The sequence below is a fragment of the Dasypus novemcinctus genome, chromosome 5, assembly GCF_030445035.2.
Source record: "Dasypus novemcinctus isolate mDasNov1 chromosome 5, mDasNov1.1.hap2, whole genome shotgun sequence".
Classification (NCBI taxonomy): Eukaryota; Metazoa; Chordata; class Mammalia; order Cingulata; family Dasypodidae; genus Dasypus; species Dasypus novemcinctus.
The window spans coordinates 153,334,916-153,354,203 of record NC_080677.1 but is presented as its reverse complement, the minus strand read 5'-3'; the positions used below and the strand labels follow the sequence as shown (position 1 = coordinate 153,354,203).

Sequence of the window (19,288 nt, the reverse complement as noted above, 5' to 3'; positions counted from 1 at the left end):
AAGGAGCCATCTCTATTCCTTTGTGTTCTTCTCCTGGGCTCCAGCTCAAAACTCCAACTCCTTTCTTTGTGATATGGTTTCTCCTTGGTGTGTGGGGATTGGACTTCCTACTGATCTGGCCCAATCAAAGCCTTTATCATTATTTAATCAAGTAAAAGTGAAACCTCTGAATCCAATATACTCTAATTTAATGTCTGGAGGGACATTACAAACATAATCCAGTTTCTATTTTTGGAATTCATAAATCATATCAAACTGCTACACTCCACCCTCTGAATTCCAAAAAGATATTACAGTATTTAAAAAAAACAACAACTTAAATCAGTAGCAATGCTAAGTAATGCTAAGTATAGAATCACATAGCAATCAGTTTAAATAAATACAGTTTCTCTAGGGACAAAGGCCCATCTGTTGTAGACATCTAACATTTACAAAACCATTTACCTGCTTCCAATGGACAAACAAATGGACAAAGGATAAATATTTCCATTACAATAAGGAGAAATTGGGAGGGAAACATTAGTCATGGGTTCTCTACAGTTCAGTAAACCTGCAAGATATATTTCATTAGATGTCAGAGTCTGAGAGTCATTATTAAGATGATGGTTTCTTCTCCTTGGGACCACATGGGTACCCACCCTTTCCACAGGCTTGCCCAATGGCCATTTTCTTGGTTCCACTCTCATCAAGCATCTGGTGTCAACCAAGCCCTAGACCTCACCCTTCAAGAGCTTTGGGGTGATTGCCACATTTTATCCAAATTTTGGGTTAGAGTCTTATCCCCCTAGTACAGTGAAGTGAAGACAACATCCTCCTTAACCTTTGGCACATAGACTCAACCCTCTCAGAGCAACTAGTTGACCACTTGGCCATCCCTAATCCATTGGGGACAGATCCACCCCTCTCAGGCTTATGGGGTGTTGACCTTAACTGCCCTAATCCTTGAGGAATGTGCTCCACCCTCTCTGTATCCTGAGGCGAGAAAACTCTCCCTGAACATCAGGTGGGAACACCCACCTCCTTCAACTCCTGGGGCAAACTCACTCTTTCTGTGCACATGGGTGGGATTCCTCTCTTGTCCAAGGTGATGTCTTAATTCCAGATCTCAGCTTCCATGGTTTTCCTCTTAAAGCTGTTTCTCCTTCAATCTCTCCTTTCCATGTCCCTTTTAGTCCAAGCTGATGGTAGTTTTTTTCATTCAGCTCTCTCAAAAAGCTTGTTGGTTTAGCATGCAAGAAACAGTAGTCCAAGCCATCAGACAGTAATACTTTCCACCAATCTTTCCTAGATAACTGCATCTTTAAACACATCAAATTGCTACACTGTTCCTTGATAGAATTGGGAAATTTTGAGCCTTTATTTCCTCCAACACTCCTTCTGCCCCCTTTCCCTTCTCTTCTCCCTCTGGGATGTCTTTAATGTATAAGTTTTTGCTTTTTTTCTTGTCATTCAAATACCTAAGTACCTGCTGGATTTTCTCTATCTTTTTATCTATCTGTTCTACTCTCTAGTCTGATTTCAGCTGAACTGTCTTCCACATCACTGATTCTTTCCTCGGCCTGTTCAAATCTGCTGTTATGTATTTCCAATATATTTTTGATTTTTTGCATTGTGCCATTCATCACCATCATATCCATTATCTTTTTACATATCCTTACAATTTCTTTAGTATGTTCTCTCAGTGTTTTCTTAATACCCTTACTTTCTTCCTTCACTTTATTTTTTATTTTTTTAAAGATTTATTTATTTATTTATTTCTCTCCCCTTCCTCCCCCGTACCCCAGTTATCTGTTCTCTGTGTCTATTTGCTGCGTCTTCCTCTTTGTATGCTTCTGCTATTGTCAGCGGCCCAGCAATCTGTGTTTCTTTTTGTTGCATAATCTTGCTGCGTCAGTTCTCCATGTGGGCGGCACCATTCCTGGGCAGGCTGAACTTTCTTTCATGCTGGGCAGCTCTCCTTATGGGGTGCACTCCTTGCATGTGGGGCTCCTCTACATGGGGGACACCCCTGCATGGCACACTCCTTGCATGTGGGGCTCCCCAAATGGGGGACACCCCTGCATGGCACGGCACTCCTTGCGCACATCAGCACTGTGCATGGGCCAGCTCCACACGGGTCAAGGAGGCTGGGGGTTTGAACCACAGATGGATGCCCTAACCACTGGGCCAAGTCCGCTTCCTGTTCCTTCACTTTATTAAGTCGATTCATATTTGTTTGGACTCCTCTGATTAGTTGTTCCATGTTCTACATCTCCTCCTGTATCTTAGTTTGCTCATTAGACTGGGCCATGTCTTCCTGTTTCTTAGTATCACTTGTAATTTTTTGTTGCTGTCTAGCATCTGTTTATCTTAATGGGTTTATTTGGCTAGCATCTCTTTCTACTCTTGGGTTTTATTTTATTATTTTGATGAGTGTGGTAAGGGTTTACTTTGATACTTCATTCCTCTTATTCTGTTTCCTTGTTATTATCTGTGTTCCCTTAGGAGAAAAAAAATTAGGGCTGGAGAAAAGGAAGGAGATGAGAAGAGAAAAAGAATAATAGTAATAATAATAATAATAAAAAAGATAGAAAAGGAGCTGTACAAGACCTAGGAAAATAAATAAACATGAGTAAAAAATCCTAAGTACAGGAATAAGAATTTAAAAAGTGGAATAGAAAAAATGAAATGAGAGCTAAAATAGAGAAAAATATATAGAATTAATTAAAAGGCCAGAATGATGAGAAGAGAGAAAAAGTAAAAAGAAAAAAGAAAAAAAGGGAAAAAGGTAAAAAATGAAAGAAAACAGAGAGGGGAAAAAAAAAGAGAAATAAAAACAAAACAACAAAAAAATTAAAGACCAAATAAAAAGAGGTAGAATGAAAGAAAAACAACAGGAAGAATAGGACAGAAAAATGAAGGAAAGAAAAGAAATAATATAGGTAGAAAAAATACGTAAAAGAAGGATAAAAAAGGAAACATAACAAATAAGAAACAAAGCAGGGAACAGCAAACAACAGCAACTTAAAAAAATCCACCACCACCAAGGAAAAACAGTCTTCCCTCTTAGGCCCCTAAGGAGCTTCTCAGGTTATTGGTGTTCATCAGTCGATCACCCTGCAGCCTGCTCTTTGCAGGTAATATACTGGGTTTTAGCAAGTAAAATAAGGGAAAAAAAACCCAAAGGAACCTTAAAAAAAAAAAAAAACAGACCCAAAAAACTTGAAACAAAAACAATGTCTATATGTTCCCTGTCATAAAATATCACCTGGATGCCTGATAACCCAGTGGGTCATTCTTTGGGTTACTTCCCTAAGGAAACCTGGGAATTGAACCAGGGACCTCATATATGCAAGGCAGGAACGCCTCCCTGTTGAGTTAAACTGCCTCCTCAGGTGAATTAGATTTAAGAAAGCTTATCTGGCTCCCCCCCTCTCTCAGGTTGTTTTAGACTTCTACAGTTTGCCAGTGCGGTGCTGATTAGGTACCTGTCTCTACCTGCCCCCCCACCCCCCAATCTTGTTCCTTTCTCTCCCAGGGAGGTTGGGTGTGACAGCTTGCCTGAGCAGATCCCCTCATCCCTCTCCCCATCAGGTCAGGGTCCCTTCTGAGATTCAAAGGGGCTCAGTTGGCCAAACCCACGGCAAAGAAACCACTTTCCACCCTCCATCAGACCCCTCTTCCTCCCAGGGAACACCTCTTCCCACTCCTTTGGCAGCAGTGAGCCAGGGGCGCCTCTGAAGCTCCTTGCCTTGAAGTTGTGGTGTATGTGCTTCCAATATCCTCCTAGATGACTCAGAGCACCTTCCTGTTCTCTATATATATCTAAAGCAGCTCCTTTAGATAGGTCCCTGCCTACTTCATGTTTTTTTTTTGTTTTGTTTGTGAGAGTCAGATTCTGCCTAACTACTTTGGCGTCATTTTCCTGGAACTCTGTCATTACTTTTAATCCTGTGGTTTTTGTATATATTTTTAGTTTTTTTTTTAACAATCTCCCAGATCAGGTTTTGCGTTTTCCATTTAAAAATCAGGTTGGTAGTATAATATTGTGTATCTTAATTTTATATGTATATATATATAAAAGATTATTTTTTATTTTATTTTTTATTTGTCTGCTCTCTGTGTCCATACGCTGTGTATTCTTCTGTGTCTGCTTGTATTCTTGTCAGCATCCCCAGGAATCTATGTCTCTTTTTATTGTGTCGTCTTGTTGCATCAGCTCCCCAGCTGCGCTTCTTTAGTGTGGGGCGGCTCTCCTTATGGGGCGCACTCCTTGCACGTGGGGCTCCCCTATGCAGGGGACACCCCTGCGTGGCACAGCACTCCTTGTGTGCATCAACACTGTGTGTGGGCCAGCTCACCACACAGGTCAGGGGGCCCTGGGTTTGAACCCTGGACCTTCCATATGGTAGGTGGATGCTCTATCAGTTTAGTCTTTTATAGGTCTGTATGCAGGAGCATGGGTATATTGAAGGAGCAATGTTGGGAACATATTGCCTTTCTTAACTGTACTCTCTGCTATATGAAAAAAATATTATGTTATTCTGAGAGGAATTTAAATCTTATTCCATGCCTGTATTAAGAAAAACCTATGCAGGCATAGATGTGAATTATTCTGGGGCCTCCTAATAGAGATCTATAAGGATAAACTGTACTAAAAACATTGTATCTAAAGACAATAGTATTATGATTTTAAATGATAGATTTGTAAACTTTCATTTTAGCAAGTAAGTTTTTTGTGATTGAAAATCGCAAGACTTGAAATAAATATTATATCATTTAATTAATTATAAAGAATTTTATTTTAAATTTATTATTTAAAACTTTTTTTTCCAGATTTTGAAATCTCTTTTTAAGGTATGTTCAATATATTTCAACGTAAGTCTACTAAAATTTAATAATGAAATACATATAAATGAAGAAGTTTCTAGGATAACTTGATGTTTCAGTCAGGACTAATACTTGATAGATGAAGACACACATGTAAACATACATGTACACATTTGTTTTACTACATAAAGTTAACATGTCAGTAACTGATATTTGGTTTCTGATATTTGATTTCTTTTTTTTTTTTTTTTAAAGTGGTTTCAGGTGCAGGTCAATCAAATGGAGGAGGTAAGTATAACATTTCTAGTTGTTAAAATAAAAAATAATTTGACTCATTTAAAAACCAATTTGAAGTGTCAGAAAAAAGGTTCGAATAGCCATTGTTTGTAATCTTCCATTTAGGTAGAGATAGTATACATGGATTCATTACTTTGTTTCTGAGTGATCTTCAAACTATATTCCTCTATAATCTGATATATTCTAAGTTTGTCTGATGCCTTCTTTCTCCTTAAATTGAATAACGGAGATGAAATTTTTATTCTTTTCCTATTTTACATATAAGAGTAAGTGATAAGAGAATTTTATCAGTTAAACTTTTCCTCCTATATTTACCTTATGCATATGATATATGCTTAGATGTAAAATGACCTATTGGCTTTCTTTAAATTTATTGTATTTTTTTTGGAATGATCTTCTTTTGTACTTTTGATAATTATATGCTTTACCACCAGTCTGAGAACCATTTGTCTGGCTTGTAAGGGGATTTTTAATTCTTTTTTGGTAAAGACTTTGTGCCCTTAATGGAGCAGAATGATTTCCAGGCTAGCTTTAATGATTTACAGTTATTCTAGTAACCTTGACCCATTTTCTTCTTCACTCTCAGCTAATGACTTGGAATGCTCAAAATATAAGCATTCCGAAATATTCTTTCAACTCTTGCTACCAAATAAAAACTGACTTATACCCATACTTATCCTATCATTACTAGGTATAGGTTGCATTGCTGGCTGTCCATGCCATTTGAGCAAGCAGAGGAGAGACACCAGAATTGCCAAGAAATGCTTCATCCTCTTGTGTCTCTCTGACACCTCTACTGACAAAGGTTAACATTGTGCCACTTGTCAAAGGAATAATGTTCCGTTATCACAAGCAGGGAAAAGAAAGATGGATTTAGAGATGGAGTCAATAAATTGATAACTGGCACATATATGCTGAAATGCCATATCACTTTTTAGACTCGACATGTGATTGATAGCCTCTTTTTTTTGTTCTTTCCTTAGGCTACAGAGTTTCTATAGGTCTCCTACTTCCCTTCTACCTGTTCTGCATCACTTCCCACATCCTACCTCCCCAAATCTCAGATTTCTAGTAAATTGCCTAGCATTTACTTACAGCTGTTATATCCTAAATCCATGCCAGGTAGTCCATATTATATCAGAGTATGTTTTAAACCCCCAAGTGCTAGACTTTCTCTTTGCTAGATTGCAGGAGTATGCTTTGACTTCCCTAACCCAGTTTTCCCTCCCATCATAAGAATTAGAGGTCTCTCCAAGGATGGATCTCTGCTACTTTCCTGTTATAACTTCCTGACCCCTATTGCTATTCTATGTCTCCATATACTGTCTGTTTCTAGGTTTCTTTCATTGTAGATTTTTTTAGACACTTGTTCTCGCTGAACTTCCTTTAGGTAGCTGTATTGCCTAGAATACTAATTATGGTCTGTCATCTCATACTTTGGATCTTACTGATCTCCCTACTGGCCATTGCTTTTCAGTTTGGTCTATTCCCATGGGCTTGAGACACCCAAATGGGTCACAGTCTTCTCCATGCAAACTGAGGAATACCAGTTTCTTAGATCTTTATGTATTAAGTTCTGGGAGTTAGTAGTAGTAGGCATTAGCAACCATCTGTCTTTCCATACTTTATTACAGTATGGGTAGAGTCAAAAGGATTTTGGGGAAGCAAACATTTTATTATCACTCATTTAAATATTTGGAAGTGCAATTAATTCATTCTATTGTGTTATTGTTATTGAACTTGCTTAATATTCCTATTTATTAAAATAAGAAACAGAAGAATGGATTTCACTTTTGTCAACCCTAAGCTATAATTCTTTTGGTAGATAATTGCTCATATAAGTGTATTTGCAAAATATTTGTAAAATATTCTTGTCTATAGCTATTCTTTGAGTTATGTAGAGCAAAAGAAGTATTTCTTAAGTAACTGATTAATTTCATTATTTTAGTTAAGTAAAGATCAAAGTGTTTCAGAAGACGATGTTCCAGTACCTGAAAAGCCAGTCATTTTAAGCCTTGCACAAATAATAAAGCAAATGCAAAAACTTGAAGAACTAAGAGAGCGTCTTAAACATATGACTAAATACTCCTTCAAAGACTTGTTGTCTAAACCCACGTAAGTAAAATATAGAAATTCAAGTAATTAAACACAATAAGAGGGATTATGTGATTAGCGTTGAATACAAGATAATGGTCCAGATATTATGGCTATACATAGAATTTTTTTTTATCCTCCCCCCTTTGTGGCCTTTTGCTTGCTGTCTGCTCTGTGTCTATTTGCTGTGCGTTCTTCTGTGCTGTATTATTTATTACCCCCTCCTTGTGACTTGCTTGCTGTCTGCTCTCTGTGTCCATTTGCTGTGTGTCCTTCTGCGTTGTTGCTTGTCTCCCTTTTTGTTGAGTCACCTTGCTGAGTTGGCATTCCACAGCACTTGCAGGCAAGCCTGCCTTTACAAGGAAGCCCTAGGACGTGAACCCAGGGCCTCCCATATGGTAGACGGGAGCCCAGCTGATTGAGCCACAGATGCTTCCCTATACATAGAACTTTTAAATCTAGTCAGAAGGTCTAGTCAACTTGTTCTGACAGGAGATGGTTCTATTTGAAAATTTTAATAGTCTGAAAGAGCATTATCATACATGGTAGTCACTAGCCACATGTTTCTGCTTAAATTAAAGTAAATTAAATATTAAGTTCCTTAGTCACACCAGTCACAGTTCAAGTGCTCAGTAGACACATGTGACTATTATTAGAAATTCCATTGGAACGTCAGGCTTGTAAACTCTTCTTTCTTTTGTTTCCACGATCTGTAGCATTTGATGAATTACATCAATATTGATAACTCTTTCTTCCTTATCAGAGTATCTAATTATCCCCCTACTTTTTAAATTGCTATTTTAATTTTCTTTGCTTGCTCTACTTTTCTCTTTAACCCTGTTACTGTGAGCATTTATCTCAGTCCTGATTTTTATTTTCATTTTGTCCTTTCTAACCCAGAACAAATATATTTTCACATCTTTATCAACTCTATACTGATGTTTTCCAAATGTGCCAAATATGTGTATCAAGCTCTGATTCTCTTCTAAGTCCCAAATATATATTTCCAATTATATTGGATATTTCCACTTAGATGTTTTGCTGTCCTTTCAAGCATTCCAAAGCACTTCCATTATTTTTTGTGTGTTTGCACTATATTCTTTTCTTCCATTATTCTTCTCTTTTCCTAGAACCCCATTTTTATCAAATACTAAATATTTTCTTTAGATTATATTTCCTTTTCATCCTTGAGGATATTATCTTAGTTCAGACTTGCACCATTTCAAGCTAAATTATTAGAATTGCCTGCTAGATTTCTAGTCATGTCTTTCCTCCTCTCTATTCCAATCTGGCTCTACACTTAACACCAAAATATAATACTTTTGGGACTAGTTTGGAGCCAAGCCTCCACACTCACATACTTTAATGAAGTGGTAGAAGACAGAGCTAGGGTCTGCTTATTCTGATCCTCCCTGGTGTCCTGGCCCAGCGATTTGCTGAGCTTCTACCCCTAGCCTGCAGCAACAAAATGGTGTGAATCACCACTTAGTTTCATCCTTCCTGGTGTCAGTGGAGCCCCAGGGGGGATATGAGATTATCCCCCCACTTGGAGGCAATGAGGTGGTATTGAATCATTGCCTCACTTTTGCCAGGAAGGTGTCAATTAAAATTATACCTCACCCATCTGTAATAAAGTATTGAGTTCCACTTTGCAGAGTAGTGTCAGCAAGATCCAACAGAAAGCTGAACATATACACCCTCCTGGTCTTTCCACTATATCTAAGAGTAAATAGGACCTAGAGTTTCATAAATATGATATCCAAAATGTCCAATATACAATAAAAAATCAACCATCATCAGCAAAGAATTGGGACAATCACAACTTGAATGAGAAAAGACAATCAATAGGTGATAACACTGAAATGAATCAGATGTTGGAATTATCTGAGAAGGACTATCAAGCAGCAATCATAAAAGTGCTTCAGGGAACAATTATGAATTCTCTAGAAAAAATGAAAAAATAGAAAATCTCAGCAAAGAAAAAAATGTTATAGGAAATATCCAAGTGGATATGGAGCTGAAGAAATGTAATAACTAAAATAAAAATATCACTGGATGGGCTCAATAGTAGAGTGCAGATGATATAAGATATAATAAAATCAGTGAACTTGAGGAAAGAACAATAAAAGTTACCTAATCTGAACAATACAAAGAAAATTGACCCCCCCCCAAATCCCCAAAACAAATAGATGTTCAGGGACCTGTAGGACAATAACAAAAGAACTAGCGTTCATATCATCAGAGTTGCAAAGGAAAGAGCTAGAGAGTGCGACTGAAAGAGTATTTTAGAGTATTGAAAGAAATAAAGAAAAATTTATAAATTAGGTAAAAGACATAAACCTACAGATTCAAGAGGCTGAGTGAGCCCCAAATAGGGTAAATGCAAAGAAAATCCATGTCAAGACAAGTTTTATAATTAAACTTATGAGAACTAAAGACAAGAAAGTATCTTGAAAGGAGCCAGAGAGAAATTATACATTACTTACAGAAAAACAGAGTGTATTTACAATGACAGTAGATATTTCATCTGAAATAATGGAGGATAGAATAAGTGGCACAAACGTTTACAAGTACTGAAAGAACTGTCAGTTGTGGATACTATATTCAGTAAATATCCATCAGGAATGAGGGGGGAAATAAAGACATTCTCAGGAAAAGGAAAACTAAGAAAAGTTGTCACTAGCAAACCTACCCTTAAAGAATGGCTAAAAGAAGTTCTCTAACAAAGAGGAAATAATAAAAAAGACTTGTGATTTCAGAAAGGAAAGAAGAACATCTAAATGAATAAAATAATAGGTTATATTTCTTAAAATGAGTTTCTTATACCATGTTTAATGAAGCAAAGTAATACATACAAAACCAACTGACACTGAAGACAAGTATATTTAAAAGGCAAGGAGGGTAAGTAGACCTAAATGGAAATAAGGTTTCTGAAATCAAATAGTAAACACATTGATACCAACAGACTGTGATAAATTACATATGTGTATTGTAATACCTAGAAGAACAACTGAAAATAATTATAAAAAAAGATATGCTCAAAAATACTGTAAAATGACTAAAAATATTAAGTAAACCACAAGAAGGTAAGAAAGCAGAAATAGAAGAAACAAAGAAAAAGCAAATAAGATACAAGCAGACTAAGCTCTAATATATTAATAATTACCTTTATTGTGTGTTTTCTAAACATACCAATTAAAAGACAGAAATTGACAGAGTGGGTAAAATAACTGTTTATAAGAAAATCACTTCAAACATAACATAGGTAGAAAATAAAAGGATGGAAAATGATAACCATGCAAATATTAATAAAAAGAAGTGGTTATATTGATATTATATAAATAAAACTTCAGAGGAAAGAAAATCACTAGAAACAAAGATAGACATTACATATTGATAAAAGGTTCACTCCATTAGAGAGATGTAATGATCCTAAACAACAGAGCTGCAAAACACATGAAACAAAGCCTGATAGAGATAAAAGAAGAAATAGACTAATTCACAAGTATAGTTTGGAATTCCAACAATTCAATCTCAGCAATTCATAGAATTGCTAGACAAAAAAATCGTCAAGGATATAGAAGAAATTAACAACATGATCAACCAATAGGATTGTATTGACATATGTAGACCATACCATGCAACAACAGCAGAATATCCTTTTTAGTAAAGTGCCCAAGCTAGACCATATCCTGGGCCATAACACAATATATTTAAAAGAATTAAAATCATACAGATCATATAGTAGAAACAAACTAGAAATTAATAACAGAAAGACAACAAAAAAATCTCCAAACCCATGAACATTAAACAATACACATCTAAATAATTCATTGGTCAAAGAAGTCTTAAAGGCAATACAAAGCTATGTAGAACTAAGTGAAAATGAAAATATAACATCAAAATGTGTGGAATTCAGCTAAAACAGTGCTGAGAGGAAAATGTATAGTACTAATGCTTACATTAGAAAAGAGTAAATATTTCAAATCAATAATCTAAGTTCCTACCTTAAAAATTAGAAAAAGAACAAAATAAACCTTAAGTTAGTAGAAGGAAGCAAATAGAGATAAGAGAAGATGACAATTAAATTGAAAAGAGAAAAACATTAGAAAGAAAGGCAATAGAATTAAAAGCTGACTCTTTAAAAAAATCAATAATATTGATATACCTTCAGCAAAACTGACAAGGAGCAAAAGAGGGTTGCCACCAATCACCCATAACAGGGATGAAATAGGATATTACAACAAATCCTACAGTTATTTAAAGAATGATTAGGTAATACTGCAAGTAACATTGCACTCATAAATTCAATAACTTAGAAGAAATGTACCCATTCCCTCAAAACCCTAAGCTACAAAAATTCAATCAAGATGAAATACATAATTGGAACAGTCCTATAACCTTTAAAGAAGTTAAAGTTGTAATTAAAAAATCTGAAAAACTAATCTCCAGGCCCAGATGATTTCACAGGAGAATTCTACCAAACGTTTAAGAAAACTTGACACCAATTTTACATAATTTCTTCCAGAAAGTAGGAGAGAAGGGAACACTTCTCAACTCATTTTATGGGGATAGTATTACCCTGATACCCAAACCAGATAAAGACATTACAAGAAATGAAATCTAGGGAAACGGACTTTGGCCCAGTGGTTAGGGCGTCCGTCTACCATATGGGAGGTCCGCGGTTCAAACCCTGGACCTCCTTGACCCGTGTGGAGCTGGCCATGCGCAGTGCTGATGCGCGCAAGGAGTGCCGTGCCACGCAAGGGTGTCCCCCGCGTGGGGGAGCCCCACGCTCAAGGAGTGCGCCCGTGAGGAAAGCCGCCCAGCGTGAAAAGAAAGAGCAGCCTGCCCAGGAATGGCGCCGCCCACACTTTCCGTGCCGCTGACGACAACAGAAGCGGACAAAGAAACAAGACGCAGCAAATAGACACCAAGAACAGACAACCAGGGGAGGGGGGGAAATTAAATAAATAAATAAAATCTTAAAAAAAAAAAAAAAAAAAGAAATGAAATCTACTGATTAGTATCTCTCATGAACCTAAGTACAGAAATCCTCAACAAAATATAAACCAATGGAATTGAACAATATATAAAAAGAATTATATACCATAATAAAGTGGGGTTTGTTCTAGGCATGCCAGTTTCAGTTTTTGAAATTTAATCAACGTACTCTGTCAATTTAACAGGCTAAAGAAGAAAAATCAGGTGATTTTATCAATTGATGCAGGAAGTGCATATAACAGAATTCAATACCCATTCATGATAAAAAATGCTCAGAATATAGGAATAAAAGGGAACTTCTTCAACTTGATAAAGAACATTTTTTAAAACCCTACATATACTATTATACTTAATGATGAAAAACTGAATGCTTTTTTTTTAAGATCAGGAGCAATGCAAGGATGTCCTCTCCTACCACTCTTATTCTGCATAGTGCTAGAAGTTCTAACTACTGCAGTAAGGCAAATGAAAAAAATAAAAGGCATACTGATTGGAAAGGAAGAAAGTAAATTTGTTTCATTTGCAGAGGAAGTGATTGTTTACATAGAAAATCTTAAAGGAATCTACAAAAACACAGAAACTTTCTGATAAATAAGTGAGTTCAGCAAGATTGTAGGGTAAAATAGCAACACTGAAAAATCAATGGAATTTCTGTATACTAAGAATGAACATGTGTAGGCCAAAATTAAAAACACAAGCTATTAACAGTTGCTCCAAAGAAAATGAAATATTTAGATACATTATTTAAGTTTAGGGATAAAATTAAACCTAGGTATAAATTTAGGTATAAACTTAACAAATCATGTAAAGTATGTGTATGCTGAAAACTACAAAATTATAATGAAAGAAATCAAACAGGGTGTTAATAATTGGAAGAACATAATCATGTTCTTGGATTGAAAAACTGAACATAGGCAAGGAGTCAGGTGGTCCTGAATGGGTTAGTGAAATTCCTACCAAAACCTCGGCAAATTTGGTAGTAGTCATAGATGCATTTTATATAGAAAGGCAAAGGACCTAGAATGGCTAAAACAATTTTGAAAAACAAGAATAAACTGTGAAGAATCATCCTACTTGTTGCTAAGGCCTGCTATTTAGCTACATTAATACAGAGAATGTGATATTGGTAGAGGGATAGAAACATAGTTCATGGAACAGAAAAGAGAATCCATAAATAGACCCACACAAATATACCCAACTGATTTTTTTTTCACAAAGGTGCAAAATTAATTCAATGAAAGAAGGATAGCATTTTAAACAAATGGTTTATTCAACATATAAAGAAAAACGTGAACCTCAACTTAAACCTCATGATTTATAAAAAAATTAACTCAAAATGAGTCATGGACTTAAGTGTAAAATGTGAAAAAAAAGTTTTTTTTTTTTTTTTTTTGGAAATAACATAGGAGAAAATCTTTAGGACCTAGGGCTAACCAGAGTTCTTAGATTAGACACCTAAAGCATGATCTATCATATGAAAAATGATAAATTAGATCTTATCAAAATGAAAAAATTTTGCTCTGCAAAAGACCCTGGTAAGAGCATGAAAAGACAGACAACATGCAAGGATAAAATGCTTGGAAACTACATATCTGACAAATGACTTGTAAGTAAAATATATAAAGGACTCTTAAAAGTCAGCCAATTAGAAAATTGACCAAAGACATTGTTTTAGTTTCCTAGGATGCTTTAAAAAAATACTATGAACTGGGTCAGGTTAAACAGTGGGAATTTATTCACTCATAGTTTTGAGGTCAGGAACATGTCCAAATCAAGGCATCATCAAGTGATGCTTTCTTCCTGAAGACTGTCTGCTGGTAATCCTTGGCTCTGCTGTCACATGGCAAGGCACATGGTGGTGTCTAGTCTCTCCCTTCTCTTCTGCGTTTTTCATCTTCTTCCTACCATGGCTTTCTCTTGCATGTTTGAGTTCATTCTATTTATTTCTCCAGTAATTGGATTACAAAACATCCTGTTTGAGGTGGGTCACATCTTACTGAAATATCCTCCTCAAAAAGTCCTACTTACAATGAGTGTATACCCACAAAGATGGATTAGATTAAGAAAGTGTACATACAGCTACAAATCACCTTGACTTGAATAGACATTTTAGTGAAGAGATTATATAGATGGCACATAGCACACGAAAAGATGTTCAGCACCATTAAGGGAATGCAAATTAAAAATACAATGAGATATCACTGCACATCTACAAGTCTAAAAGAAAGTGGCTAAAATAAAAAAAAAAATAGTGATATTATTATCAGTGATATCATCACTATGCAGAGAACCCAGATCCCTCATGTATGGCTGATGGGAATGTAAAATAGTACAGCCACTCTGTAAAAGGGTGTGGTAGTTTCTTACAAAGCTAAACATATTCTTACCATATGACCTAGCAATTGCACTTTGGAGCATTTAATCTTGGAGAAGTGAAAACTCATGTTCACGCAACTGCTTGTACACAAATACTTAAAGCAGCTTTATTTGAATAGCCCCAAGCTAGGGAAAAGCCCAGATGTTTTCAGTGGGTGAATCATTAAATAAACTGTGGTTTATCCATGCCATGGACTACTACACAGCATTAAAAACAAATGAACCATTAATAGCCAACAACTTGGATGACTATGAAGGGAATTATGTGGAGTGAAAAAAGCCAATGTCTAAAATTACATCCTTTAATTTTAATTCATTTATATGAAATTATTGAAATGAAAAAAAAATAGTGATGGATAACAGATTAATGGTTGCCAGGAGTAGGGGAGGCAGGAAGGGAGGATGGTAGCTTGGCTATAAAACACAAGGGATCCTTGTGATGGAACTGTTCTGTATCTTGACTGTGGTGGCTATAGGAATTTACAGATGTGAGAACATTGCATAGAACTAAATAAACATGCATATACATGTATAAATGAGTGAATGTAGAACTGGTGAAATACGAAAAAAGTTGGTGGATTGTATCAATGTCAATTTCCTGGTTGTAATATTGTACTATAGTAATGTAAGATGTTATCATTTGGGGAAACTCGGTGAAGGATATACGTGATCTCTGTATTATTTTATAGAACTGCATGTGAATCTTCAATCTTCAGTCACCTCCAAAAAAAAAAAAAACACCAAACAAAAAACAAACCACTTGTCATGTCTTCTTACTTAAAAATTCTATAATGTTTTCACATTCCCATTTATTTATTAGCCTCTTATTTAAGGCTTTCCATAATTTTCCCCAAATCTATATTTTACTTAATTATTCACTGTATAAGTTCTCTGCTCCAGACAGACCAATAGACTCACCATTTCTAAAGTTTTGTGCTGTAGTACTTCAGTTTCTTTGATTAAGTGATGGCCCTTTGATTAGAATGCCCCAAACAACTTATTCTTTGTTGTTCCAAATTTTATGTGATATTCAAGATCCGACTCAAAGTCCTCAGTTAGCTGATACCTTTACAAAATAGTTTAGCCAAGAATGATATCCTTGGCTCTTCTGTTACATGGCAGTGAACACGACAAACTCTCGTGGCATCTCCCTTCTCTTTCAGGCTTCCACTGGCTTCATCTTCTTGCTTCTTTGTCTTTCTCCCTGTCTGTCTGAATTTCATTCTGTTTATAAAGGACTCCAGTAATAGGATTAAAGACCCATCCTGATAGAGATGTGTCACACTTTCTTCACTGAAGTAACCTCATCAAAATGTCCTAGTTACAATGTTTTCATACCCAGGAATGGACTAAATTTAAGAATATGTTCCTCTCAGGGTACAAACAGCTTCAAACCACCCCCCACCCCCCGCTCCTCCCACATCAACAACTTCTTTCATCATTGTGGCACATTCATTGCATTTGATGAAACATTTTGGAGCACTGCTGCCCTGCATGGATTGCAGTTTACATTGTAGTTTACACTCTCCCCCAGTACTTTCAGTGGGTTATGGCAGGATATATAGTGTCCAGTATCTATCCCTGCAATATAATTTAGGACAACTCCAAGTTCCGAAAATGCCCCTACATCATATCTCTTCTTCCCTCTCCCTGCCCTCAGCAACTACCATGGGAACTTTCACAATTTTTCTATGGAGGAATAAAATATGGATTAGAGTGGATTTACTGATATTCTACTATAGAACCATCTCTAATGCTGTTTATATTCTAGTGCTGGTATGGGAAACAGACAATAAACAAAACAAGCATAATTAAAAAATAAATTTTGTAGTCTGTTAATAAGTAAGTGTATAGTATTGATAAAAGAAAAAGTAGAGCATGGTAAAGGGTGATTGAGATGCCAAGCATGGGGGTAGGAGTTTCAGTTTTATGTAAGGTAGGTAGTTTAGGTGGTATTGAGAAGTTGGCATTTGAGTAAATACTGCAAAAACTTGAGAGAATAGTCAAGTTGATATTTAGGAGAAGAGTATTCTAGGCAGAGGTAACTTCCAGGACAAAGATATAAAAAGGGGATCATGTTGGAGAAAAAATAAGGAGACCAGAATGACTGGAGCAGAGATGAGAAAGTAGAAGGACGTTGATTAGGTCAGGGAGTAACAGGGGCCCAGATCATATAGAAACAAGATCTTTGCAGGAAATAGAGGTGAGGTGAGGCTTTTTAAGTCATTTAAAAACTTTGGTTTTTATTCTGATTTTCATGAGGCAGAGCTACTGGAAGGTTCTGAGAAGAGGCATAACATGATCTAAATTATGTTTTAAAAGGATCACCCTGACTGCAGTGTTCACAATGGACTGTAGCTGGTCAAGAGTAGAAGCAGGGTGTGCAGTTAAGAGACTGTTGCAATAATGTAGGTGAGAGATGATGATATTTCAGGTCAGTGTAGTGGTTTTGTTAGAGATGATGAGAAATGTTTGAAGGTAGAGTCAATAAACTTTCCCCATGGATTGGATGTGGAGCACAAAAGAGCCAACAATGAGTTAAAGGCTTTTGGCCTGAGCTTTCAGAATATGAAGTAGCTATCACTTTCAGTGGGGTAGGCTGTGGGTGGAGCAGGTTTTGAGGAGGAATACCAGGCATTCTGTATTGAAGATACTGAGTTTGAGATCAGAACTACTGTATACTTGTTTGAGAATGCAGTTGGAAATATGCTTTGGTATTTGGGAGAGTGATGTGCTAGAAATGGGAATTGGGAAATCATTCGCATATAGACGAAACTTTAGACTGGATGAGATCATGAAGGGAGTGAGTGTAAACAGAACTGAAGACCAGGGACTGAGCCCTTGGGCGCTCCAAACGTTAAGAACTCTGGGACAAGATGGAGGCTAGCAAAGGGAAATAAGAAAGAGTTAGTTAGAGAGGTAGAAAGAAGCCCAGTGGAGTATGGTATCCTGGAAGACAAGTGAAGAATGTGTAACTAGCAGAAGGACCAACTAATGATGTGAAATGCTAAGCATAGGTCAAGAAGGTGGAACTGAAAACTGACCAATGGATTTAGAAAGAAGTCATTGTTGGCCTTGAGCAGAGCAGTGATTATGAGGGTTAGAGGGGAATTGGAGATAACTACCTTAGACAACTTGTTAGAGTACATTTTTCTGCACAAGGGAGGGAAAAATTGTGTGGTGACTGGTAAGGGAAGTAGTCAAAGCTTTTATAAATTAGGAGAAAGAAAATAATTTTTTTTTTTTTTTTTTTTTGGTTTCTTGGTGGGAAGCCTCAATTCCTTTCATGAGGACCTCTCCACAGGCATATTTTTTTTAAAACAAATAAATTTTATTGATACATATTAATAAAACATAAATCCATCCAAAGTGTACAATCAATGGTATTTGGTATAATCACGTAACTGTGCATTCATCACTTCAATCATTAGAGCATTTTCATTATTCAAATAATAATTATAATAAAAAACAAAAAACAAACAAAAAAACTCATCACCTCTCAATCTTTCTGTGTTTCCCCTGTTGTACATAGCTGCTCTTCTGTTTCCATGTCTGTAGTTTATTTGTATTTATGTTTTGTAAAAATTCTTATGTATGCAACATTACCCATATTCATATTTCACATGAGGTTTTGTTGCAGAAGAGGTCTGGGTTTAGCCGAGAAACCCAAGCGACACTTGGAGAGATGGAGCAACGAAGTTTTATTATGTGTGTGGACCCAGAGGAGAGTTCAATCTCCAAATTCTGGGCCCCTTGCTGCAGTTTTCAGAGGCTCATATAGGGATTGGGGTTTTCATTGATTGGCTTGTGATTTGCCAAGCTGACGGGGTTTCACAGGCTGGCGGGAAGCAGGCGGGAGTTTTGAACACATTGGTTAGCAGGCAACAGTGGGAGTACAGAAGCGAATTTGCTGGTTACCTTGTCACAAGCAGACACAGGCTGAGGCAATGGCTGCTAACTTAGATTAGCCTGCTGACTCACACAATCAAGCTCTTACAGGTGCACACCCTGCAGCTCACAGCACATACACACCCAACGGCTGCATTATCAGAAGGCATTACATGGGGGGATAGAAGGGAGGGACAGAGGATTCCCTCAACAGTTTCACTATGTTAGACAGTCCCATGTTACATTGTAGCTTTCCTTGTAGTAATATACCTGTCCTTTGACTTTCCCTTTCAACCTGTATCATACCTATATAATAGCTCTGCTAGTTACAAACACTATGATGTGCTTTCACCATTTCTATTCGTTTCCAAAGATTTACAAACATCCTTTCATTATATTTTTTTATCAATTCTCTACGCTCATTCTATTTTCCGATGACCTGATTTTAATTATTACTCCATGAGATTACACAGTATATTTGGTTGAAAAATAGCACAATTGTACTGTATTTATTACCCTTTGTGTCTGGCTTGCTTCACTTCAACATAATGTCCTTCAGGTTCATTCATGTTGTTAAATGCTTCAAGACTTCATTTCTTCTTACAGATGCATAATATTCCATCATGTGTATACATGATTTTTTTACTTGAATTTTTGATTGCTTATAGGAATGATCCATTAAACAGGAAAAATTGATTATATAGGAGAAACAAAGGAGAATTACTAGAATAATATCCTTGAATAGTGAGATGAGATGGGATAGGAGCATGTATCATTCATTACTGACAGCAGGTCGGGAATGCAGAGTATTAGGGTACAG

At 36.3% G+C, this 19,288-nt stretch overlaps 1 protein-coding gene across 14 annotated transcripts in view; it reads left to right on the top strand.

Moving 5' to 3' along the window:
- The window catches only part of CCDC7 (coiled-coil domain containing 7), a 568,294-nt gene that overhangs the window by 83,916 nt on the left and 465,090 nt on the right, over positions 1 to 19,288 (top strand). For 13 of the 14 annotated variants that reach the window (XM_058297712.2, XM_058297715.2, XM_058297716.2 and 10 more), the window contains 3 exons: positions 4,816 to 4,836; positions 5,065 to 5,097; positions 7,055 to 7,221. In XM_058297712.2, the coding sequence (XP_058153695.1) occupies positions 4,816 to 4,836; positions 5,065 to 5,097; positions 7,055 to 7,221 (221 nt within the window). The remainder of the gene's footprint in view (positions 1 to 4,815; positions 4,837 to 5,064; positions 5,098 to 7,054; positions 7,222 to 19,288) is intronic. The other variant, XM_058297711.2, reaches the window with a different exon arrangement.